The 26250-nt window shown below is 46.2% G+C and overlaps 2 protein-coding genes across 3 annotated transcripts in view; one reads left to right on the forward strand and one right to left on the reverse strand.

Annotated features, from left to right (window-relative positions):
* LOC114049995 (transcriptional repressor p66-beta) overlaps positions 1–6096 on the forward strand; it is a 104402-nt gene extending 98306 nt beyond the window's left edge. For both annotated transcript variants that reach the window (XM_027871492.1, XM_027871493.1), the window contains 4 exons: positions 1374–1576; positions 2708–2818; positions 3234–3351; positions 3961–6096. In XM_027871492.1, the coding sequence (XP_027727293.1) occupies positions 1374–1576; positions 2708–2818; positions 3234–3351; positions 3961–4094 (566 nt within the window). In that variant the 3' untranslated portion in view covers positions 4095–6096. The remainder of the gene's footprint in view (positions 1–1373; positions 1577–2707; positions 2819–3233; positions 3352–3960) is intronic.
* Positions 6097–11465: 5369 nt separating this feature from the next.
* LOC114049495 (immunoglobulin superfamily DCC subclass member 3-like) lies at positions 11466–25934 on the reverse strand. Its single transcript, XM_027870735.1, has 14 exons — positions 25892–25934; positions 23066–23386; positions 22609–22753; positions 22385–22515; positions 19903–20040; positions 19490–19648; positions 18551–18716; positions 17894–18144; positions 13334–13498; positions 13042–13230; positions 12781–12888; positions 12399–12546; positions 11803–11926; positions 11466–11563 (listed from the first exon to the last, which is right to left on the reverse strand). Exons 1-14 carry the CDS (start codon positions 25932–25934, stop codon positions 11534–11536), a joined length of 2118 nt encoding a protein of 705 aa, XP_027726536.1. The 3' UTR covers positions 11466–11533.
* Between the last annotated feature and the right edge of the window lie 316 nt (positions 25935–26250).

Here is a 26250-nt window from a genome sequence, read left to right on the forward strand (position 1 = left end):
ATGTCAAAAGGGAATTATAGACATCAAATGACTCTGAGTGAGGTGATCTGGAGGTGTTCTGCATAGCTGGGGAATCCACACTGGAATTCAATAGTATTTATATGTAATTTTCATTTATGTATGTATGTATTTGTGAGGCATTTGGGGTTAAGTGACTTGCCCAGAGCTAGTGAGTGTTATGTGTCTGAGGCTGGATTTGAACTCAGGTCCTCCTGACTCCAGGGCCAGTGCTCTATCCACTGTGCCACCCAGTTGCCCTCATTTATAGGTAATTTTTAAAAAAATGGCTTGTTGGAGAGGTAGCTAGGTGGCACAGTAGATAAAGCAGGCTCTGGAGTTAGGAGGACCTGAGTTCAAATCCAGCCTCAGACACATAACACTCACTAGCTCTGGGCAAGTCACTTAACCCCAAATGCCTCACACACCAAAAAAAAAAGATTATTGGGATATAGATGATCAGGAATGAAATTCATTCACTGACCAAAATTTGGGCTACGAGCCAAAGTACTCACCTTGTTAAATGGGCTTCATTTAACTCCCACTGATACAGAAGCTTCTCTTCTTTGCCTATACCAGAATTTTAATACTGCTGGGAATTGATCAGTAAGCATTTCATTAAGCATCTTTTATATGCCAAGCACTGTGCTAGGTGCTGATAATACCAAGAACAAATCAGTGTCTGCCCTCAGCACATTTAAATTCTATCGGGAGACAACAAGTTTGTAAATACTGCAAGTTTTGGTGGGAGGAAAGGGAGAGGAGGATCAGGAAAGGCTTCATGAAAAATATATGTCTAAGCAAGATTTTGAAGAAAATAAGGGATTCTAAAAGTTAGGGATGAGATAAGAAAGAGTACATTCCAAGCATCGAAGGACAACCAGTACAAAGGCAAGGAGATGGAAAATTGAATGCTATATATGGGAAATAGCAAGAAAGTCAGTTTGGCTGGACCATAGAGTTTAGGAACAGGAGTAGTATATAAGGTTGGAAAGGTAAGTTGGAGCTAGGTTGGGAAGGGTTTTAGAAATTAGAGAAGTCTGTATTTGATCCTGGAGGCAAGAGGCAACAAGTAGAGCTTCTTCAGCAAAGGAGTGATATGGTCATACTTAAGCTTTAATAATATTAACTTGGCAATGATGTGGAGGAAAGGAAAGAAGGTGGTTGCAAGGAGACCAAATAGAAAGGTTTATAATAGTCCAGGTGAAAAATGAACTCCAGGTGAGTTCCTGAACTAAAATGGTGTCCTTGTGAGTAGAGAGAAAGGTTGGGATGTGAGAAATATTATGGGAAATAACAGTTGGATGGGAACAGAAAGAGCAAGATGGTAAGGAGAATGGGTCACCCTACTTAACACTTTCCTTGGTGCCATCTAGGCAAAGGTTGTGCCTCACTTCTGCGGGTGGAGCCATTTGTATGTGCTCAGTGCCGCACAGACTTTACCCCACACTGGAAGCAAGAGAAAAATGGCAAGATTCTGTGTGAGCAATGCATGACCTCCAACCAGAAGAAGGCCCTAAAGGCTGAGCATACTAACCGGTTGAAGAATGCCTTTGTCAAAGCCCTACAGCAGGAACAGGTAAGTGACCTTCTCTAGCTCAGACACCTAGAATGCCCAGGGTGTTAAACACAAATTTTGGGGTGTTAAACACAAATTTTGGGGAGAGTGGGGGGGGAGCGTAACTCCAGTAGTTTGTAATCATTCATGTTTTCCTCACAGCCTTCAGAGAACCATACCTCATAATCTAAAGTTTGGGGAGGGGGTTGGAATTTTTTTTGGGTGGGAATGCCTCTTCATCTTCCCCTGCCCCATTTGATCTAAATGTTTCTGACTGTGAGGTAGTAATGGGAAATAGAGTTTGGAGCTTGGAAGGCATGAGGCTTTCTGTTCTTTGACCTTGGCTCTCCTTGTAGCCTAAATAAGCCCCTTCTGTTGTCTGCCTCATTTTCTTCTTTGGGAGAGATTTCCATATTTTTCTTCAGGATGAAGAAGAATGGGACATACGCGTTGTACCATAAATGTTTTTCTTCAAAGGAAGTGGTCATTTATAGTCAGCAGTGGAGGGAGGGATGATAGGGGAAAAGCTGGTCATAAGCCAAGTGGTCTTTAGAGAGGTAAATGTATCTTAAATTTGTGGAAAACATTTTAGGCTCAGTTCAAGGCCAGTGAGTTCAGCATGTCATAGAGTTTGGAATCATGCTTCCTTTTCCACCTTTATTATTCAGAATTCAGTGAATGAATGTCAGGAAGACCAGGGAAAATAAACAAGTATCAGAGACGAAGCCTCCCCCTTTTGTGCCCTTTGTTTCTCCAGACTTTCTTTTACTTTGTATAGTTGGGACCCAATTCACAGGTTTACCCAAAAATGAGACTGTAGCAAAGGGACAAGTCAAAAATAATTTCCTACTGACTCACCAGCTCTAATTACACCTGCCAGCCCCATCCCTTCTACCCAGTTTCCAGCATCTGTCTGCTCAAAAGCAGCACCAAACAAGAAAAGGACCTGTGGTAAGGCAGGGCAGCAAGCTAGCCATTCTCTTCCCCAGTTGAGTTCTTCTGAGAAGAGGGAGTTGAATGTACCCAGTATGCAAAATCCTTTAGTTTGGTCTCTGATGTGGCTCTTTTAAGAGAAAGGCAGCAAAGGCTCCTGGGTTTCCTAGTTAGAAGACTGAGTATGTTCTCTTAAGTTGATGTGTTGGCTCCTGGCAGGAAATTGAACAGCGACTACAGCAGCAGGCAGCCCTCTCCCCTACTACGGCTCCAGCTGTGTCCAGTGTCAGTAAGCAAGAGACCATCATGAGACACCATACGCTCCGGCAGGTGAGAATCTATTTTTCTTCTCATGTGACCCTCTGTTTTCCTATACTACCTATCCACCCCACCCCATCCCTTCTGTTTGCTACCTACATACCACACCTGTATTGCAGAGTGACAACTGAAGATCCCCAGCTGTGACCTTATTCTAATTCCTAGCCGAGATGGAAACAGCCTTGTATCTTCTCTTACCAGAGAGCTTGGGCATTCAGTTACCTATTTCCCTTAGTAGTATGCATTCTTGGCTTATGACTGCACCATTAATACTACAGCAGAATCAGGGGATGAGATATTTATCCTTACTCTTGAACTTACTCTCACTTGGGAAGGTAGTCTTTGTTTATAATCTTGACTCCCCCTTACCATCTCTTCATCTTACCATCTGATCATCTAGTCATCTGTTGTCTCCTCATGCCCACAGGCTCCACAGCCCCAGAGCACCCTCCAGCGTGGCATCCCCACATCTGCCCGCTCCATGCTTTCCAACTTTGCACAGGCACCCCAGCTGTCTGTGGCAGGAGGCCTCCTTGGCATGCCAGGTAAGGGAAAGAAAAAAGAGGTATTATTCTGGGATCTGCCCAGGGCTTTGTCTGGAGAGCACCCAATGCCATAGGGTCTAGATAGCCCATGTGAGAAAAATTTTCCCTTTTGTGCCTGCTGCTCCCTGTTAAAGCACAAATGCCCCTTTGATAATTAACTCTCTAGCTTATATGGGCAAGACAGTAGGGTATGTGAGAAGAAGCTGGATGGCTCAGTGATACTCCCACAATCCGAGGCCAAAAATCAAGATGGAACTGACCAACATCCATATCTTTGTAATGTAACTCTCGTCCTCTTTTTCCCCTGTGTCCCCACCCACCCAAATAAGGCTTTTCAGCCTCTTTTACTGCCAGTTTCCCAAGTAACCATCCCATTGTTTCTAGGACGTTGCTCATTATCCCAAGATAAAATTTTAAGAAGTTCTTTCTTCCTCCAGAGTCATTGCACCTAAAGGGGAAGGTTGTTACTAAGATAAAACTGGACAAGTCTAGACTGGCACCAGGCAAACTAGACCTTTCTGCCTGGGCAGGGGCAAGGAGGGGAGAGGTGGGAGAGGAGGTGCTCCTTCATCCTTTAACACCTGTCCCCCTTTTGTCTCCTGCGTTTAGGTGTTAATATTGCTTACTTGAACACTGGCATCGGGGGACACAAAGCACCCAGCCTGGCAGACCGACAGAGGGAGTACCTTTTAGACATGATCCCACCCCGGTCTATATCGCAGTCCATCAGTGGACAGAAATAACGCCTATTCCACCTGCCCCGCCCCAACCCTGAACCCCTCTGTTCCCTCCCTCTCTCCCTTTGCCCCCAACTTCCGTCGCATGCAGTGCCTGTACTGGTGCCTACCATACACGGAAAACAAAACAAAACAAAAAAAAAACAGAAGACAAAAAAAAGAAACCAACAAGAAAACACATACTCATGCCCCTCCCTGCCACCTCCCCTCTTTCCACACTGCAGCGATCTGTTCCTCTGCCGCTCTTTTCTTCTCTCTTCAGTTTTCTATGATAGTGAGAGGTGGATCTGCACCCCACTAGAGGTCAGAGTGAGGTCCCAGGGAGAATCTGTGCCCTCTGACATATGTTTCTGAAGCTTGTTTTTATGCTATAATTATTATTATTTTTAATGATGTCTCGTGTCCTCCCTTTTTGTTCAATGGACGGTTAAACCCTTTTCTTTCTCCTTTTTTTTTCTTTCTATTTTTAACAAAGATATCCACTTAAGTGATAGGAGCATTGCAGTGGTTTTCTTCATGGGGGTGGGGCTCCAGCCAAAAGGCATAAGGTGACTAAGGCTGGTTAGGGGGTGAATACGTTTAATCAGTGGAATTTAGTGGCAACACAAGAGGAAGAATGGCACCTCCAGGCTCTGAGGCATAGGATTTCTTAGGAAAGGGGAACATTGTAGCTGGGCTCTGGGAATGAGGGTCAGGTGCTTTGGAAGGGAGAAGCTTTAAAACACAGCACCCATAGTACTTAACCCATGGTGCTAGTGAGGGTGGGAAAGCATGGGCAAGATTTTGAACTAGGGAGGACTGTTATCAGGTCGTGGCCTCTGAACAATAAGAACCAGGAGCAAGGATAATCTTTGACTCCATTGGAAAGAAAGGAGTCTGTTTGAGGTTAGGTGGCCCAACTTCAGTCCACTAAAGTCATCCTAACCTGTCCCTTCTGCCTATAGCCCCAGCCACACTAAGGGTGAAAGGCATTATCTGACCCCCAAGCAGAATTTGACTGGGGGACCTGGAAGTTGGAATGGGAGTGAGTAAATTGGGAAAGAGGAGGAATAGTTGTGGAGGAAGGAAGAACAGAAGGGGTTTTCTCCATGAAGGTAAGGTTGGTTCACTTTGCAGTCTGGCTTCTCTCCCTTTTACCTCCTGAACATAGAGGGCAAAGGAAGGAAAGGTTTCCAACCCAGGTGGGGAGCCCCATCCTGACTATACCCTTGGCAAATTTGTTACTGCACCAAGCCAAATGACTCACTTCAAAACCAGCTTCAGAGGCTGCTTCTGAGATCTAAAGTTGGTTTTTAAAGTATTTTCAGAATTTTAATAGTTTTGTTTTTGTTTTTGTTTTGTTTGGGAATTGCTACTAATGTAGAAAATGAATTGAATTGTGCAATGTCATTCTGGGAATGGGGGGAGGAATTAGCACCCAATCTGCGCACCTTTTGGATTGAGGGGGCAGGGAAGGTGCCAGGCTTTCTTTGAGGTGTGCTGCCCTCAAACACACACCCTTCTAGCTCTAATAAACCACCAGAGGTCCCCTAAATATAGCATGCCCAAAAGAAAGGCATGGGGAAGGAGTGTGAGGTCCTGACCTGCTTCCAAAACCAGCCAGAATGCCCCCCTCCCCCTGAAAAAAAAAGGCACTTTTAAAAATTAATGAAAGAAAGAAAAGACTACACATTCCCCCAAAAGGTTTTTGGTGTTTGGAATAGGGATAAAGGAGCTGGGACCAGGCTTTGGTCCTCCACCCACTCCTGACACCCCTGTGCCATTTCGGGTGATTGTACTGGCCCCACGGGCCTTCCCCGGTTTTTTTTCTTCCTCCCTTCTCCCCAAAATCCATTGAGCACTTAATAGAGGGGCAAAGATACAGCCTGTGTCTGGACTCCCTGGTGGTGAAAGGATCTGGAAGCTAGAAGCTAGTAACCGGTAGTGATGGGGTTGTTGTTGCGAGTGTTGTCTGATGGGGTGTGTGGTACCCCCTGACTGTAAATGGGGTGGGGGTGGGGGGAATAGTGTTGGGTGGGCTCTGGGATTATTTTAAAATTCTATATATATATATAAATATATATTCTTACATCTTTTCTTTGCTCTCTGTGCTTTGAAAGCACTGGATGAATAGTTTGGTTTTGTTTTTCACTCTCTCTTCCACAAAATTGGAAGGTTTTTTTTTTAATGTTTTTCTTATGTCATCTTGCCATGTGGCATGTCTCTCTAGCCTCTCCTTCCCCTCTCCACCTTCTACCCTGACACAAACACATGATAAAGTGCCATTTCTGTCATGTATCCAACTCCCCCAGCCCAGAGGTACAAGGTGCCCAGGTGTGTCATTTGAGATTAAAAGTAAGGAAAAGAATGTGCAATACCATGTGGCTGGTGGCAATCCCAGCCTTGAGTTTAGCTCCCTACCGTAGGAACCAGCTACCACTATATTGGCCTTGGAAATGGGTATATAAGGTGATTTTGCATGAAGGCAGACCTTTAGTCTAGTACCTACTTCCAGGGAGAGGGAAATGATGTGATATGGTGGAGGGAGAAATGCAGCATGTCTTCCCTACTTTCCTTTTTTCTCTTCTTCAAGATCAAGCTACAGATGCTGCTTGTTTATCATAGAGATCTGTGATCCTCTGCTTATTGGCTGAGGTTTGGTTCTTGTTCACTGGTCCCTACTACCCTCCCCACCCCCATTCCTTCAGAGGTTAGTGTTGGGTGGATTGGCCAATATGGTCTTCTGAATCATGGTAAAGTGTTAGTCCTCCATCTCTCCTCTCCTCCTTCCCCCCCCAAATTCTCCCTTTCATCACTGATTTCTTTTGTCTCCACTTGCCCCTTCCAAGATCCCTTGTAATTTCCCATCACCACAGCTTCTAAGTCACAAGAATCTATCTAAGATCCCTGTGGTCCTGGACCGTGTGGACACTGAACTGAGGTCCTTCAGTTAGGGCATCCCTTATCATAAGGAAGGGAGAAAATACCTCTTATTCTGGTAGTCTTCCTTTAATTCTGAAGCCTGGAGCTCAATATGGAGGTAGTATGAGGGGTGCACCAGTCCTGCATGGCTTCTCCTTACACTAAACTCCAGAGGTGTTTGGGGGAAACTGGGTCCAGCAGGCTATTGGCAGCGCCTGCTCCCCAGAAGCTAGGGATGGATTTGGGGCAAAAGGCCTTTGATGGAAAGTAAGAAGTGTGCACTGAGGTCCCATTTTTATTTTATCATTGACCATAGCATCCAGTCCCCCACCTGTCCCTGGAATAAGTATTTTTTCCACATTTTGGATGTAATGTATGGTAGAAATTTCTCTATTCTCTTTTCCCTCTTCCCTGTTTTGCTCTTTTATTCTCTTTTCCTTTCTCTTTTCTTTTTTCTTCTTTCCCTTCTTTCCCCTCCTATTTTTCTCAACTTTTTTTTTTTTTTAAAGATGCAGATAAGTGTTTTCCTGCTTTGGTTTCCTTTCCTTTCCCTTTTTAAAGGAATTAGCTGTAGAACTGCTTTGTAAAGATGCTTCTTGATATTTTACTTTTGATCCCTCTTTCCCATCCTCCCCAATCCTAAAAGCATAACCCTTCTCCCCTCCCTTCTACCCTCTTCCCCAAGACCAGGTTCCCTCTCCCAATGAGATCTTCATTAGCTTATGATATTTGCTGCCGAGATGTTATAACAAGGACTCATTCGTGTATATAAGCTATTTCTTGATCCATTTAAAAAGGAAGAATTGTACATTGTGTAGAAAAAAAAAAACATGAAAAAAGTGGAAAAAAAAGCCCTAGCCATGGATATTGTGAAACTGTGTTACGTCATTTTGTACTGTGCCCGTTTGTGTATGATCCGTGCAAAAGGGTTTCTGGGGGTTAGGAGGCAGGGCTGTGGATGATGGGGCAAGGGGATAGGCCAGTTTGGCAGCTGGCTCCCCTAAATCCCCACCCCGCTTTGGAGATGCCCCCCCTCCCCCCCAACTGTGCCTTGCCTCCCCACCCTGGAGCAGCCCCTCCAGGTCACCAGCACTGCCTTGGCAGAGCCCTCCCCCCACCCCAGCTGCCCCACCTCCTTTCCCAGCATTAGGTTGACACTCTGGGGGAAGTGGGGGATGCTGGGGGACTGGGAGGTAGCTGAGGAACAGAACAGTTCCCAGGGGGCATTGAAACCAAGTATTATGAACTGTAATTGTATTTGCACTGTTTTTTTTTCCTCTGATTGCATCAGCATATATACAATATACCTACTATATAACAAACCACAGTGTCAGATTTTCTTACACCAGAGATCTCTCCCACACCCCACACCCTAAAAACATTATCCAGAGGAAAGAACCTGGGCTAATTATCTTATGAAGGTTGGTAGGGGAGGGGCTAAAATGTGGGCTAAGTAGGAAGAAACTGTTCTAATTGTCATCCTAAGAAGGTTTCATATAATGCAGTACCACATTCAGTTGAGCACTAACCCCCGTGATCAATATGAATTGAGATGGAGGCCTGAGCTGAGCTGGGAAGCTCATGGCTCTTGCTGGGGTGGGGATGGGTGAGGCAGAGTTAAAAGAGACTCCCATATAAAGGAAGGATAGAATGGTGAGAGGCAGTCAAGAGGTGAGTTCCAATCTTGATTTCTGCTGGGTAACTTTGGATAAAATTAAAACAAGTTTGGACTAGATTGAGTCCTAAAATATATCTTGTCCCTCCCCGAGTACCATCTACAGAAGGGGAGGGAGGAACAAGTTAGAATAAGCCTGGGAGGAAAAATCTGCTGGTGTCCAGTGGTCCCTTCAAGTTGGCATCTCTTTAGATTGACAGCAGAGAGTCTTGAGTGCCCAGTGAAACACAATTGCCCATGGTCTCCCTCTCTTCCCCGCCACCCAAGGCTATTGGGCCAGCCTTGGGGATGGGTGCAAATGCCCTTAGTTTCTAGTCGGGCTGGCTGTAGAAGTGTCTCACATATTCTACAGTCCCACTGTCTTTGGAGACCTCAGGACTTCGGATGCTGACTCCTTGTTAGAGGAGAATTAGGTACATCTTTTCTTCCTACTTTACCCCTTAGATGATCAAGGGTCCCCATCCCACCCCCAACATTGCAGACTGAGATACTCACCATCAGCTTCCTCCAAGTTCTTGTCTAGATGATGTCTGGAGGCAGTGGGTGGGACATATGGGGTGGGAGTTGAGGGTTTAGGAGATGCCCTTCTTTGTGTGGGGGCAGGCAGGAGGGGGGAGCAAGACCCTTTTGCACAACTCTAAGTTTCCTTATTTTGCCTCTTCATTTTTATTTTCTGCATTGTGTTTTGGGAAAGAAATAAAAAGACTAAGACCAACAGAAACTGGTTTTCAAAAGGACAAATACACCCCCATCTGTTTCAGATACTGCCAAGCGCTTCTGCAGTGACAGATTCAAATAATAAGCTAATTTTTGGAGAAAGGATTAAAAGAAAAAAAAAACTTTGTAATATTTATCACTTGCAAGCTATGTTTAATAAAGAAAGGAATGGTTTCTAAACTTTCCTGTGATTGATGGTTTGGGCATGGGGATTGGGATTGGGAGGGTGGGAAGGAGCAGTAGCCACCCTCTGTCCAAGAGCATGTGGGAATAAACTGGCTAATATAACTTAGCCTTCTGTCTCTATATTGTGCTCTGCTGTCAGGTAAGCAAAAGGTGAAATTCGTCCATTATACCTCACCACCTATGCCTGCCCTATTTACTCAACATCTCCCTCCTTCTTTGTCCTCATACTGCTCACATTATCCTCTTTGAGTAACAATATTGCTTTTTGTAAGAATACATTTTTAGAATAACAACACAGAAAGGAATAGCAGTAGTAAAACAAGTCTCAGTGACAGTTTAGTGGGAGAAGATATCCCAGTCTACAATTCCATAGCCCTTTAAATCAAAAGCCCTTGATATCTGGGTAAGGAGAGGATACTGTCTCCCTGAGTGAGTCTTTCCAGTTGCTCCCAAAACTAAAGAACCCATTGGCATACACAAGCAAAAGAGTTATAATATTACCTTATTCCCTACTCATTCTTTTAAAACAAACAAAAAAAAGCCCTGACACTTCGTCCTCCAAAATGTTCTTTTCTGCCTTTGAGCATAGACTCAACTCTTAATTGTGTTCTCCATTTTGGCTTTTATTTCCAACAAAGCTGTAGCATCAGGGTACTCCAGGGAATGGGTGACTTCTCCACAAGGTTTTGGGTGTTGGCTGTTGTTAACCACCGTTCCAGTCTGCCACCACACTATTCTTGGATCAAGCTGCTTCTGCTCCCTTGTTGGAGGGTATGTGGAGTGGCTTGGAGTTCCTGGGACTGGGTTTGTTGCAAGCTTTTCATTGGTACTAGCATCACTCAACAAAATCTCTACAAGCATGAGGTTTGGGTAGGGTACACTCCAAAGCCCTCAACATCCTCCCCAGGATTTTTTGGCATGATACTGGGAGGGTATAGAAAAGCGGGTGAAGGGCTGGGCTTAGGATGTGGAGGCTTTGGCTTTGGGGTCACAAGGATGTTTGGGGAACGGGAAGGGCTGCAAAGTCTCCTTCGTGCCTCAAAGATTGACACTGATGGGGCAGGAGGGGGAAAATGATTTTTTATCCTAGGAGGAGTGCCCACAGTCCCTGTGCTTATTCTACTGGGGGTTTATGCCTGCAAAAAACAAACCTGACTCAAACTAAATTCTCTGCTTTCAGAAATAGAAATCAAATGAGAGAGAAGGAAAATAAAGGCCTTCAGAGAAGGCCACTGCTTTGGATTGTGGGGCAGGATAATACCTTTACCCCTCCAAACTCCAAACCTCTATTGAGGGTTTAGAGTGTTTTTGGTTGCTCAGAGAAGGTGTGCCTGAACATACAAGAGCATGTGTGCACACACACGATGACTGGGCTCTGGAGGAAGTCAGAGGTAGGCAGTTGAGATTAAGTACCTTAGAACACACTGACTGAAGCATTTGAGCTTCTGAGATCTGAGAAGAGATGCAGATGCCTTTGTGTCCAGGTCAGAAAACTGACTCATCTGAACTTAGAGGAAAAGGAGGGGAGTAGAATAAAAGGAGGAAAAGAGGTTGAATAAGAGGGAAGAGGGTCTGACTGTAGAATAGAGAGGAATGTGATAACGGAGCCCCTGGCTCCATTTCCCCCATTTGGGGAGACCCGTTAAAGCTATACATCTTTGGGCAGAGTCATATTTGGATTGAGATAGATTCTGGATTGGGGAAGAGGGACCTGGACAGGAGTTCCTGGGGGGTCCTCTCACCTGAGAGTATTTGGTGTGGTGGGAGACATAACCTGGCCCCCGGAATTCCCATCACTGGCAGGGAGGATTATAAATGAAAAAACAACAGTAAGAAAATTTTCTCCCCTTTCCCTCCCCAGGTGCTGAGGTAGCTTTGGTTCTGTCCTGACTCTGGAAGTAGGGTAGGGTGAGGTAGATTCTTTGGTGGTGCTGGAGTTTTTCAGGGTGGGCAGGGAGGAAGGCCCCTAGGCTGCAGACTGTTGCTCCACAGTGACCTAGAGAGGAAGATAAGGAGGGAGAGATGCAAAGCATCTTTTTTCTGTTTTTCTGTTTTTGTTTGTTTTTGTTTTGGTTTCTGTTCTAGATGGCCCATTCCACTATCTACTCCACAGGGTTGTGGGGATCAAATGAGATATTTGTAAAGCACTGAGCACAGTTCCTGGCACATATAGACACTTAAATGCTTATTCCTGTTATCTCTCCTTGAGCTACCAACCACCTCCTACCCATTTACCTGGGAAATGAGTTCAATCCTCTCTCCAGGTTTTCCTCCACTCTCCAGCTGGCCTAGCGAGGCCCTGTCAGCAGAACCTGGGGGTACTGTCCAGTGCTCCCCAGATCCTTTCCTGCAGAGGAAACTGAAGACCAGGTGGAGAGAAGGTTAATTGTAGCCTCACCCCAGTGGCTCCTCGCTGCCCCATTCCACATTTCTCCCAACTCTACAGGAACAAAAAGTGGGTTGGTTCATCCCTTCTGTTTGTGTTTTTCCCACTTGCATCCCCGTAGAACATCATTACCCGACAAACACACTCACACAGCCCATAGGAACATAGAGCACTTAGCAAGCATATACAAAGCATTTTCCTCCTCCCAACAAAGCCCTACTAAATAGGTAGTACAAATATGATTTTACTGATTCCCAGAGAGGTTGCAGATGACCCAGGATCAGCCCACTAGTGGTTGTTGGAGCCTAACTTGGAACTCAGGTCTGGTGACTTCAGGTCTAGTGTTGTTTCCATCAAACCACCCCACATATCAATAGCTGAAGCTTCTATAGTGATTGGGCTTTACATGCATTATCTCCTCCCCTCCAGCCCCATTCTTCCTTACCTATGGCGCCAGCCCAGGAGGAGGCAAAGAAGACAGATGATGAGGGCAGCAAAACCCACATGAATGCCCACAAACACCCCTGGCACAGGAGTGTTCTCCATGAATGGGGTTTCCCCATCCTGGCTGCAAGGGCATCCAGCCTTGGGATCTATGGTACAAGGCACAAGGTAAAAATCACTATCAGGATGGCTGAAATAGGGAGGAGTGGACCTCCTTTCTACCCCCACCCCTTTACCGACCTCGCCAACGGCATGAACTTTTTTTTTTGTAATCCCCAAGGAATATGGGGAGAAAAGCTTGGCCATGGTGCCCTCCAGAGGGAGACAAAAGCACCTCCTTCCCTATAACAATGCTCCCCCTGGTTTTCCCAGGCCCCACATACCTGCATCTGCTGTGAAGGCATCCTGCAGTGAGACGAAACGGGCTGTGCTGTTTCCATCCCCATTTCCGTTGAAGGCCTGAAGCTTAATCTCATACAGGGCAGCAGGCTCTGGAGGAAATGAAATGTTAGCAGTAAGAGGAGAGGTGAATAGGTCAGTTGAAGACATGCAGAGAGGAAATCTGAGCTTCCAGGGGAGCAAGGATGGTGCATGGTTGGAGAGAAACACAGTCAAGGACTCGGTGCCCAGGGGTTGGGTCTCACCTAGGTCAGTGTAGAGGAAGGAGCTGGCACTGCTGGCTAAAAGGAGAGGTCCCTCAAAATGGGCAGCTGGCAGTTTTCTGTGGAAGAGCTTGAAGCCTTGGATGAGACCAGGATGGGGAGGCAGATCCCAGGAGGCCTGAACTGAGGTGGCATTGAGCACTTTGGTATAGAAGCCAAGGGCTGCAGGAGCTGCAAGAAGACAGGCTGGCTGACCTGGGGCAGTAATAGAGGAGAGAGAAGTTGGGACTGGGCGTGACAGTTGGGGAGAAAAATGGGGTTTGAGTTTACCCACCACTGCCCATGGTAGTGATGTGTACAGGAGGGGAGTCGTGGCTAGCACCCTCAGCAGAATATGCCCGGAGACGGATGGAATAGGTAGTTGCTGGATCCAGGTTGGTGAAAACATGTTCAAAGGTCCCTTTGCTCACTGCCTCCTGCAATTCCCTGCCAGGTGGCTCTGAGAGAGGGGTAAAGAAGAAGGAGTAACTTGGCACCTGTATCCATACTTCCATAAATCCCCTTTATGTGCCCCCCATCATTTCTATTACCTCCCTTTGAGTGGATAATTCCTAAGACTCTGTCATCAGCTCTTTTGCCTTCTTGCTACACTTTTTCAAAACCTTGGCAAGCTCATCCATTCTCATGACTTCATTTAGCTATGAAGATAACACCTAGGGCTAAATATTCAGCCCAATTTATTATAAACTCCAGACCTATATCTCTGAATTGGCTCCTGGACGTCATTTGAATGTCCTGGGGACCTCAGATTTACCACGTCCCCAATGGAACTCATCTTTCCTTCTCCCCCACCCCCCCCCCCCCCAAAAAAAAAAAAAAGATCCTAGCCCTCTCCTCTATTTTATTTTTCTGATTGTACTACCAACCAACAAGTCATCCAGGCTTGAAATCTTGAAATCATCTTTGATTTCTTTCTCCCTCATTGCCTACATCACCTCCACAATTGTGTCCCAGATCTTCCTGAGCCATGCAGCCTTCCTGTTGGCCATTTTCATCACGCTTCCGCTGGATCCTGAATTCTCCCCCTTCAGCCTTGTGCTCAGACAGGTGAGCTTTTACCTAATCTTGTCTGGAACTGGACTCTACATCACTCAGCCATTTCCAAACCATGCAACATGGTAGCACCTCCTCCTTCTAGTTCCTCTGTATGAGTTCTCTTCCCCCATTAGAATAGTAGCTGTTTAAGGGCAGACACTAACTTGCTTGCTTGAACTTGCATCACCAGTGCTTAGCATGGTGTCTGGCACATAGCACTTAATAAATTCTACTGTTTTTGCATTCATGCAATCTTCATTTTCATTCACACTAACACCACCCTAGTTCAGGCATTCATCACCTCTGGCCTGACTTCCTAATTCCAATTTCTCTCCTTTGAGGACTATGTGGCAAAATGGATGGTGTTGTTCTGGGAGTCAGGAAATGGGTTCAAATCTTGACTCAGCATTTACTGATTTACAGGACCAATGTCCAAATTTTTTTCCTAAATGACAAAATGGAGCTAATAATATTTGTATTGCTGACTTCCTTCAATTGTCATGAGAGAAAGGTGCCGTATACACCTTAAAGCACTCTTAGTGTAAAGTAAGTTATTTTTATTCTCCTCCAATCCATCCTTCAGAGCTGCCACAATTCTTTTCCTAATGGCTGACTCCCCTACTTAAACATCTCTAGTGGCTTTTTGGTGCATCAAGAAGATAAACACACTCCTTAATCTGGTACTTCAGGCCCTTTAGATTAGGGCTCCAGCATACCTTTCCATCTATATTTCAGACTGATACTCTTCAGCAATTTTACATCCCAGGCACACTGGACCATTTCTTATTCCTCAGTGATAAAATCATAAATCTAGAGCTTGAAGAGACTTTAGAGATTAGCTTCTCCAACTGCCTCATTTTAGAAAGATGGAAACTGGGGGGGAGTAAATTGTTCAAGGTCACTAAGTCCTAAGTAGAGGAACCAGGATGCAAACCTGGGCCATCTGACTTCAAGTCCAATACTGGTAAAGATACTGCACCATACTATTAACAAAGTGTCGTGCACTTTCTTGTATCTCATGAATTTGCACAGACTGTTCCCAAGTATAAGAATTCACTCCCCCTTTTATCTCTGCTGAAATTTTCTTCCTTCAAGGCCCAGGTCAATTGCCACCTTCTTCCTGTTTCCCATTCCCCACCCCAGCCGGAAATTATTTCTCCCTCTTTTTTGTTTAGATCTCTCTTTTTTTGTATCCTAAGAGCTTCCTGAAGGGAAAGGTTTCATCTTTCATATCCTCAGCAGCTAGTATAATGCCCTGCACCTAAATAAACGATGGTTGAATTTCATTTAGAAAGCTCAGTGGCCCCAGTGGATAAGGGAGATGGATATATAAAAAAAGGATTTCAAATACAAGCCAGGTCCAATTATATCTTTTCAGTGTCCAGTGAGTGGTATGTCAAGGGTACACAGAAGGAAGCATTGGGAACTAAGTCTAGAAAAAATAGGTTGGAGGTCAGATTATGGAGGGTCTTAAATGCTAAGGAGTTTGGACTTAGTTCTAAAGGCAGTAGGGGATCCAGTGAAGATCATCCCAGTTCTCATCCTTCCTGACCATTCTGCAGCATTTGACACTGTGTACCACCCTTTCCTCCTGGATTCCTCTCTCTCTCTCTCTCTCTCTCTCTCTCTCTCTCTCTCTCTCTCCCTTTCCCTTTCTCTCTCCCTCTCTCTCTCCCTCCCTCTCTCTCCCTCTCTCTCTTTCTCTCTCTGTTTTTATGACACTGTTCTCTTGGTTTATCTCTAAGAAGTCTGACTGCTCCTTCTCAGTCTCCTTTGCTGGATCATCACCCCTATCACATGCCCTTACTGTGAGAGTATCCCAAGGCTTTGTCCTAAACTCTTTTTTCTTCCCTCCACACCAAAGATTCTTAACCCGAAGTCTGTGAATTTAAAAAAAAAAACAACCATATATTTTGATAATTGTACTTCAGTTATTGGTTTCCTTTACAATCCTATGGGTTTTATTTTATGCATTTAAAAATATTATTCTAAGAAGAGGTCCATAGGCTTTTTTCAACAGACTGCCCAGGGGATCCATGACACTAAAAAGGTTAAGATTCACCTGTTCTACAGTCTTTCTGTGTGATCTCATCAGCTTACAGGTTTATTAATGATCATCTCTATGTTATGACTCAGAGATCTGTCTGTCTCCCAGTCCTAGCCTCTGTTCCTAACCTCTACTCATACATCACAAACTGTGATGAACTTTTCAAACTAGACATTCTCAAGCTCAACATGTCTGAAGCATCACATGTTATCTATCTCCCCAAACCTACTCCTCCTGCAAATTTCCCTCTTTCTGTCGAGGTCACTACCATTCTTCCAATCTTCTAGGTTTACTGCCTAGGTCTCATCCTTAACCCCTCACCCTCACTCCACAAATCTAAGCCATTTCACAAACTTGTCATTTTGACCTCCACAATATTTGTAGCATTGCATCCCAGTCCCTTTCCTCCCCTCACACAGTCATCACACCCTGGTTCAGGCACCTCCTCATCAGTCTCCTTCTTGGTTTCCCTGCCTCAGATCTCTTCCTTCTCTGATCTCCACTCTTCACAACTCTACTAAAGAGATTCTAATTCAACTACACCCTTATTCAATAAGATCCAATTATCCCTGTTATCTACAGGATAAAGTATTAAACCTCCTCTGTTTTGACTCTGCAGGGGCTGACCCCAACCTCCTTTACTCCCTTTCGTAAATATTACTGTCTAGTGCCAAACTGGCCTTCCATCCCTGGGTCACCCTGACTTTGCAATGGCTCTCCCTCATGTTTGGAACACACTCTATCCTCACTTCTGCCTCTATGAATGCTTAGCTTCTTTCAAATCTTAATTCCAGGATCACCTTCTACAGGAAGCTTTTCCTGATCCCCACAGCTGCTAGTGTCTTCCCCACACATACCTAATTATCTTCTATCTGTTTTACACAAACATATATGCACATGTTGTTTTCCCTGGCTAAATTATAAACTCCTTATGGGCTGGGACTTTTGTCTTTGTAGCCCCAGTAATTAATTAGCACAGTACCTGACATTAGGCACTGTGTTTTAATGGATGCTTTTTGATTGATTGAATATACAAGTGACGCAGAATTTCTGAAATGGTTAGTACCTTAGAGATCATCTAGCACAAGTTCATTTTACAGGTGGGGAAACTGAGGCCCAGAAAGGGGACTCATTGAATTTCAGAGTTGAAATGACCCTCAGAGGCTATCTGGTCCAACTGCATCTAAGCTAGAATCCCCAGTATGCCAGACAGGTGATATCCAACCTTTGCTTGAAAGCCTCCAGGTAAGGCAAACCCATGGCCTCTGGAGGGAGCCCATTTAATTTTTTTACAACTCTAGTGGTTAGGAAGTTTTTCCCTAGAGCAGTCCTAAATTTGTCCATCATGTCCCCATGAATCTTCTCTTCTCCGGACTAAAACACCTCTAGTTACTTCAACCACTCCCCATATAAATTCAAGTACCTTCACCATCCTTGTTAGCCTCATCTGGAGGTTCTCCTGCTTATTACTATCCTTCCTAAATTGTGGCCATCAGAACTGAACCCAAGATTCCAGATGGACTTTGACCAGGTCAGAGCACAACAGGACTAGCATTTTTTGATTCTTGGAAGCTATGACTCTAGATCCAGTCCATGGATGTGACTTGCATAATACGGTGATACTTCTTAGCATAGCAAAGCCAGAACTAGAACCCAGGGCTTTTAATTCCCCATCTTACTGCTGTTTCCACTGAACTTGTTTCCTGTTTTGTTTCTTCTCCCTACCACCCATGCCCTGCCACCCCTGCCCACCTCCCTCAGATTGGAGATGTAGCACATAGCCGATGATACTGGGGTTGTCGCCAGTAGAAGGAGGTTCCCAGGAGACTCGGATAGTGGAGGTGGAGAGGGCAGAGGCCTGCAGGCCTTGGGGAACGGGGGGTGGCTCTGGGGCTCCAGTTACAGCCAGGCGGGCACTGGCCTGGTTGGAGCCTGCACTGTTCTCTGCCACACACTGGTAGATAGCCTCATCCTCTGCTGTGACACCAGCCAACATCAATGTGCTAGAGGAGAGATAATAGAGACAGTGGTATTATATTGTCTCTATTCAGGCATAAGAATCCTCCTGCCTATGTCTCCTCTTTTAAAAAGGCCCTTTCTCCCAAGGGGTTGTGGTCCCTCCTGTCTCTCTTTTTAGTGGGGATCAGGAGAAGAAAAAAAGTTTTTTCTGTGATTGTATGGGTGGGGGTATCTGTGGTTGTCTGTATGTCTATGGGAAGGTCAGGTTACCTGTGGTTGTATGGATGTGGTTTGCATTGTGTTAACTGTGGTTAGTGTGTGTTAGGATACCTATGGTTGCATGGATGTGTATGTAATGGGAGCAGTTATTGGTAGTTATGTGGATGTGTGTTGTATTGGGGCGATCAGCTATGGTGGTGTGAGTGTAGGTTGGTGGGAGGGCACATTAACCTGTTGTTGTGGGTGAGCTTGACATTATCTCCAGGGCTCAGGACCTTTCCGTTCTTCAGCCAAATCAGCCGGGGTTCAGGAACACCATGGGCCACACATGTGAAGATGGCACTGCTGCCAGGGGGTTTTGACACAGACTGTGGCCACTGGACAAACTCTGGAGGGGCTGAAAAGGAGAGGAGATAGGAGAAGCTAATACCCCTATCCCTTACTCCTCCAGCCCCCTTTTTCCCCCTCCCTGGGCAGCCTTGGGATGGGGGATCAGAAATTCTGCTTGGGGACCACCAGGGGTCTGGGACTGTGTCTCAATCTGAGAGACGAGGATGCTGGAGGCTCAGCTGTCCCTCCAGCCTGATGTTCCACCCCACCCAAGCTGTGGGAACCGGCTGGAGCTCCAGCTGATGAATTCAGGGCCCAGGACTGCATCTCATTGCCCCGGGCGCCCATCCATCACTTTTGCAGCCCGACGGCCAGGCTGCTCTGAAAGGTCAGGGAAGCCAAGGGCTCTGCAGGGGCCTCCCCCCACCTCCTGCCTCTGCCTCTCCCCTCCCGCCAAGGGCAGGCGGGCAAGTGAGTGAATAAGCCAACAAGCAAGAGTTTGTGAGATCCAGAGGTTTGAGGATCTGACTCATTCGAGGTCACACAGCTGTAGAGGAATAACAGAAGTTCATGTTTCTGGCCAGCTTTAAGGTTTATAAAGCACTTTCCTCATGACAACCCCACTTAGTAGTAGTGTAGGTACTAGCATCCTCATTTTAAAGATGGGGAAACAGAAGCTGAAATTGATTAAGTGACTTGTCCAAAGTCAAAGTGTCAAGAGTCCAGATATGAACCCAGGTTTCCTGACTTTACTCAGTCCCACTAACCTTTTCTGAGCTGTCTTTTCTTTCTGCCTGCTATAGTCCTACTGCCCCCAGGCCCTTGGTTGACCCTGCTCACCCTGCACCAGAAGGACTCCCTGGGCTGTTCGCCGGACCCTGGTACCCGGCCGGTTTGCAGCACAGACGTATACTCCAGAGTGCTGGACAGACACATCTGAGATCATCAGGTTCCCAGTCCCCAAGACCTGGATTCCTTCTACCCCAATGGAGCGACCATCTAGAAGAAAAGGGTTGGGAGTCAAGGTCACCATGACAATGTATAACCCCCTTCCCTAAGGGGCAAAGGGCTGCAGGCAAATCAAAAGAGAAGGAATAGGTCTGGGAGATGAGAAAGAAGAGGGGTGGGGAGAGATTTGGAAGCTATAAAGGAAAAAGAAAAGAGGATATTAGAGAAAGGGGTCCTGTAAGAGTGATTCTGTGCCCCTGCCCCTAATCATCTCCTCACCCCCAATTCCAGCTCCCCACTGTTACCCAGGCGACTCCAGGAGACCAGGGGTCGTGGATGGCCTGTAGCAATGCACTCCAGCACTGCAGTCTGGTGCACAGTGAGCGTCAGGTTCTGAGGTCCTGATAGAATCTCTGGTTCCTGAAGCAGCCGTGGGGGAGACACTGTCAGGGGCCAGGAAAATAAAGGATGGAGTGAGGGAGAGGGACATCTTTTACCCTATCCCTTTCCCACAGGGCCCCCAGCTAAGGGCATCTTTGCTCCCTGCCCTGACCCCCAACTCCCCAATATTTTCCAGCCCTTCCTGCAGCTATTCCCCAATATCCAAGCTCGGATGCATCTCATCCATCTCAAAGCAAGGGAGATGTGGGGAGAAGGCAAGGGGATAAAAGGGGGTGATGGAAACCTCAGAAACTTTGAACCCCTGAACCAGGCTCAGGTAAGGCTGATGGAAAGGAGGAGGGAGAAGAGAGTACAGTTTACAATGGGAAACAGTATGCTGAGACCATAAGGGGGATTCTAGCTTGGCATAAGAAGCCCCAACCTTGTGTTCTACGCCAAGGGCTATGGAGGTGGGAGTTGTCCCACTTTATTTCACTTTCACAAGTGGGGACTGATCCTTAAACATCCACTGCTCCCCTTGGCTCTAGCATTTATGAATGTATCTAATTGTTTTAAACCATATTTACATTTTAATTTTTTATTCCTTGGTAGAATGTGCTACCATAAACTACTACTACCTGAATGTAAGATAATCCTCATATTTGCCTTAAATTTGCTCCTGTAAACTTCCAGAGCAACCTTCTTCCTACTAGGGTTCTGGATTGGGGTGAGGGAGTCAGTTCACCTTTACTCACTCCATTCATCCCCTCTCAATCATATCCTATGGAAAGGTCCTTATCTTTTCAGTCTGAATTCAGAAACTCTTCAACTCACTTATTCCCCCACATCTCCTCCATAATTTTCTCCAGACTTTTTCTGGGAAGTGCACAGCCCTGAGCCAGCACCCACTATCGCAGGTATGGCAGCACCTCAGTTCTGCGCCAGGGCTAAATGATGGCTTCTGTTTTATTTCCAGTCCCTTTCCTAAGATTCAATGGTAGCCTCAGTTAGTCTAAACCTTGACATTTGCTAGCCGTGTAAGGAAAGTCACTTAAATCTCTTTGTGCCTGGCAACTTTCTAAGGATATTCTACATCAAGGAAATTGCCAGCCCTTGAGACAATGAACCTTCCTGAAGATACCTGGCATTTTGTTGGCTCTTAATGGTGGAGAACATATATCCAGGAAACAGTCCATAATGATTCTTGGATCCTCTTCCTGGGTCATCACTGATCCCTCCAGAGTCTGCTCAGCCTTTATAGTTAGGGATGTTCCCCGCTATATACATCACCTTGTACTTGCCCACAGTGAAAATTCAGCTGCCATTCTCCTACCCACTCACAGAGGCTCTTGAGATCTTCCTGCAAATTATGCCTGCTATTTTACTAGGAGAATTGAGTGTCAGTTTATAGATTTCACTGCGCATTCTCTCCCTGAGATAATTTACAAAAATGTTTTGTGGAAAGAAGTTCTAGTATTATCCCTAATGAACCTCATTCTGTAACTCTTCTCTGTAAGAGAAGTGTCCATTTATTCCTACACTTCATTTTGTGTCTCAGTTTCTAAATCATGACAAAATAGTTTTCCTCCTCCCTTGGCCCCCCCCCCCAAAAAAATCCCATAGGGACTCAATTTTTAAAATACCCTTTGGATTAGAATCTTGTCAAGGGCTTTTTGAAAGTCTAAATAGATTATATCCACTGATTTTCCTTTATTCGCATGCATATTTAGCCTGTTGAAGAATTCAAATAGATTAGTTAGGCATGATTTACCCTTAGAGAAACCTGGTTGCCTTTTCTCCAGTAGGATGTGTATACTTATTCAGTGATTCTATCCTTTATTGTGGATCCCATCAGCTTGCCTGATATGGAATTGTTGGGGGAGGGTGGAGGGAGCCTCAGCTCAGGGGAACATTAGGAATCTGCTCTGTCAATAAGCCCCCCCACCTCTTGAGGCCCCAGCTGCAGAAGTGTCTGCACCCTGTCTTCTTCTCCATTCCTTACCCTCAGCCTTCTCCTTTTAACAGTTTCATCCCCACATCCTTGTCCACATCTCTCTTTTCAGTAGTCTTCTTATTCTCCTGTTAACATCTCCAGGCCCTCCAACCTCCAGATCAGAGAAAAGTGCCATGCAAACACACCCAGAAACAGAGTTCCACGCACCATAATTTCTCTTACAGTCAGTCACAATTACACACTCACAGTCAGTTACATTTGTAAGATGAGGAAATTGAATTAAATGCCTTCAGAGGTCCTTTCCAGCTTAAAAGTCTACATGCACTCACAGTCACAGATCCAAAAACTCACACACAGAGATCCAGCTCTCTCCCCGTCTCTGCCTTGGCTGGGGTAGGGGTGAGAGGGCAGCACCCTAGTTTTTCATCCTGTCTTCCATCCTGTGTCCTTACCACTCAGTGCAAGTTGGGCCTCTTGGCTGTATCGAGTACTGGCTATATTGCGTGCCACACATCGGTAGGTCCCTACGTCTGACTGCCCAACACTTGTGATCTGCAGAATGCCTGCAGGTAATAAGGTGAATCTGCCAGAGTGAATGGAAAGATTATTAAGGTTCCCTCCAGATCCTGACCCTCTCCCTACAGTATCCCTGCAACTCCAGGGCCTTCCTGTTCACCTGTGGTTGGTAGGGTTCAAGGCAGTGTGGTTGTGTTCCCAGGAGATAGTTGGCTCAGGTACCCCTCGGATCAGGCACTGGAAACGGGCAACACCTCCCTGCTCTACCACCACGGAGTCAGGATGGTGGTGAAATCGAGATAGACCTAGAAAGACAAAGATTCAGACGCCTGAACCTACCTCCCTCCAGAGTCCCTTGCCCCAAGCCACTAACCTTGACTGATCCTATGGTCTTGTCCTATTTCCGGTTATTCAGAAATCATACAACCCCCTCCACTTTCCCACTTTCTACCTCTGTGCCTAGAACATTCAAAGAGCCTCTTTGATCCTTCCCCAATGACCCTACCTTTCCAAGTCTACCCTTCCCAGCCACATGCCCCTTTTCAGTCCCTTTGCTCAAACCCCTAGAGGTATCCCTTGTGGCCCAATGTCCATCCTGGGCACTCCAGGTCACTTACTTGCCAGCTGCACCCGTGCCCTCCGGCTCACCAACCTTCCATAGCGGTTTTGAGCAACACAGTTGTACTTGTGGACACTGGCAGGAAGTAGGGATGAACCCTGGGGGGCATGGCGGCTGGGGAAACCCCCAAGGTGCAGAGATCCATCTGGCATCAGAGTGGCACCGCTGTTGTTTTCCAGGGGCATCCCATCCTGCTGCCAGGAGATGGTGATGGGTGGCTCTCCTTGCACCTGGCACCTCAGCAGCAGCGGATGTTCCCTCAGTGCCACCACGTCCTCTGGCTCCTGCACGAAGGCTAGCTCAGAGCCTCCAGCTTCACCTGTAGGGAAGGGGCAGGCTCAGTGGGGTATTGCCAGGATCCTTCTGGAAAATCTCAGTGTCCTCTAGGCCCCTTCCCTTCTTCCCACAGAGTCCCCTCTCTCTATATATGAAGCTAGACTTGCTAGGCCTGAAGAAAGATCTCTTTGGCTTTTGCCTTGGTTCTTCTTCTATAGCCTTGACCCTGAGAAGACAATGAGATAGAGGCTAAAAAGTAATAGGAACTGAAAAATTATATCTCAAAAGGAGCAGTGGGGCAGAGGTATAAGTTAAAGGCAGAGTTGAACTAGGAAAGTCATAACTGGGGAAAGATATTGAAGTAGGAGAAATGGAGGAACTGGGCTTGGAGTCATTGGAAACTGGAGTACAAGGAGACTGGGAGCTAGGTGGATGTGTGGGTATGGTTTGGATTGAAGGTGGAGTAAAGGGGAGCTTGGGGCTAGGGCTGGCTGGGACAGGGCCCTGCAACTGAGGCTAAGGATAGAGGATGGGGAGCTGAGGTTGGAGCTAAGGCTGGCTGGGAGGGGGCCTGGGCCGGGGCTAGGCAGGCTTTGATTGATGGCCTCTTTCAGCCAGGCCCTGGCAATGGGGAGAGGGCGAGGCGGGTACAATGGCAGGGTCAGGGGCTGAGCCATGGGCATTGTGCTCCCCCCTGGGACAATGGGTTTGTCCCCCTCCCTCCCCCGCCTGCCCATCTGCCTGTCTGCCCACAAGGTCAGCTTCCCAGGACTCCTTTTGACTCCCTTCCTCGTTCCCCCAGCCCCACCCCTCACTAAGCAATGCTAGACAGGGCAAGGGCACATTTAGGCACACAAATACACGCACTGGCATCAGAACATGGAGAAACACCTACACATATGTGCACAGATGAGCAAGCACAATCTCATCTAAAGAGTCACCCAAGTACATACATTCAATTCAATTCAACAAACATTTAATAAGCACCTGCTGTGTGCAGAACACTGTGCTAGGCACTGGAGGAGATACAAAGTTTAGATAAAAAGTGATCTCTGCCTTCAGGGAGTTACATTCTCACACATCTATACACAAAGATACAAACAGAAGCCTGGAGGTGTACCTGACCTACACTTGGATTCACAACTAACAAGAAACACAAAGACTTAACACATAAATGCAGAGGCAGGGAGCCATGAAGTTTAGGAATGAATCATGAAATTAGACTTGAAAGCCCTGTTTCACCCCAGTCCCAGATGTCCCCATCCTTTTTCCCCACAGCGCTCTTTCCGTCTGTGCAATTTGATGTCTGTGAATGAGGACCAGGAAAACGCACAGATCTGTTTGGTGAAGACCCTGGCATTCTTCTAGCTAACCTGGCCTGGCTCTTCCCAAACTCTTCAGCTACTCCTGGGCTATTATCTCTCCTCTTCCCACTCCTGAACCCCTCAATCTGGTTCCCCTTTCTCTCCCCTTCCAAAATGCTTCACCCACCCCACCCATTCCTCATTCCCTTTCTTTCTATCCTTTCCAAACCCCTGACGTGTTGTTCCTCCAAGCACATCCCCTGCTCCCCTTCTTCCCCCTTTTACCCTGGTCCCCAAACCCCTAGGATCATGCCACCTGCCCTTTGCCCCCCTCAGATTTTCTATTTTCTTCCTACCCTGATTTTTCCTTTATCCTCAATCTGTCTCTTCCTTCCTTTCCTTCACCTCCCTTATACTGTGCTCTCCATTTCTTTTCTGCTGCCATTCCCCCATACTCTAATCTTCTTCCTCAAATCTTTCCTTTTGCTGGTCTCTTTTCCATTAATATAACAACAACAACAATAATATCTGCAGAACATTAAATATAGAAGAATAATAGCAAGATAGCAACTTGTCCCCAGATTGTCTCTATCTGAACTACACTGAACCAGATAAGTACAAGATAATAATAATACTTTTTATTATCATATTATAATTACAAAAAGCAATTATTTTATCTACCTGTCCAATAATCCAAAGAACATTAAGTATGAAAGAATAATAGCCAGATAACGACTTGTCCTAGAACTGTTACGGTCTGAATTCCGAAAAACAAGAATGAGATTACTATTAATAATGATAATAATAATATACATTCAACTATCAACAAATATTTGTTGAGTAATGACTGTGTTCAGCACGCTTGTTGGGGGGAGGTATGAAATTTAGATAAGACAGTTAGTTACTCCTTATCTTTCTTCCCAGCTTTCTCCATTGCTTTATCTCTTCCCTTTTCTCTTCTTCTCTTTCCCTTTTTTCTTTTCACTCCATGTCTCATATATCTCATTTTCTCTTTTTCCTTTGCCCCATTTTTCTCCCCATCCTTCTTATCTCTCGCCTTCAATCTTATTTTTCCTCCCATATCTCTCCCACCCTCCCTATTTCCCCCCTTTTCTTATTTCTAATCACCTTCATTTTCTCCCTTCCCCCCCCCCCCATCTCTTTCTATGCTTTCTGACCATTACCCCGTTACTCCATTTCGGATGTCATTGTGCCCATCCGCTCCCGTGGATTCTCCCTCTTACCCCAGTCCTGCAGAAGCAGCAATCCAAGTAGCCACAGCCCCATGGCCTTAGCTCTGCTTCGGCCCCCCTTCTAGCCCCAGGCAGCCACTGTCTCCCCCTGCCAGCCCTGGTTCTGCTGCCTTCAGCCTGAAGAACCCTGAGTTGTGCGTGCCCACACTTGAGGGACACAAGAAGATGAGGGAGAGCTTCTGGTCTCACTCCGAGGGAGCCTGGAGTATAGAGGGGGATCGAGTTCTGGGAGTTGGGGCTAGAGGCTCCTAGCCTTCCGTCCGTCCTCTCTCATGCAGTGTCTGTGTCTGCCTTTGGTCTCATGCCTTTCTTCCTCTACCCCCCCCCATCCCCCGTCCCCTCCCTCCAGA

Source organism: Vombatus ursinus, unplaced genomic scaffold (genome assembly GCF_900497805.2).
Source record: "Vombatus ursinus unplaced genomic scaffold, bare-nosed wombat genome assembly UNPS02014798.1, whole genome shotgun sequence".
Classification (NCBI taxonomy): Eukaryota; Metazoa; Chordata; class Mammalia; order Diprotodontia; family Vombatidae; genus Vombatus; species Vombatus ursinus.

Bases quoted from the DNA above. Each gene is read 5' to 3' on its own strand.
- LOC114049495 (XM_027870735.1), bottom strand. From the start codon at position 25,934: ATGGGGCTGTGGCTACTTGGATTGCTGCTTCTGCAGGACTGGG. The intron at 22,516-22,608 runs GTGAACAGGAAG...TCACTCTGGCAG, and splicing joins TTGAACCCTACCAACCACAG to ATTCACCTTATTACCTGCAG. The intron at 12,889-13,041 runs GTGAGACCCAAC...CATTTCCTCCAG, and splicing joins CTTCCTCTACACTGACCTAG to AGCCTGCTGCCCTGTATGAG.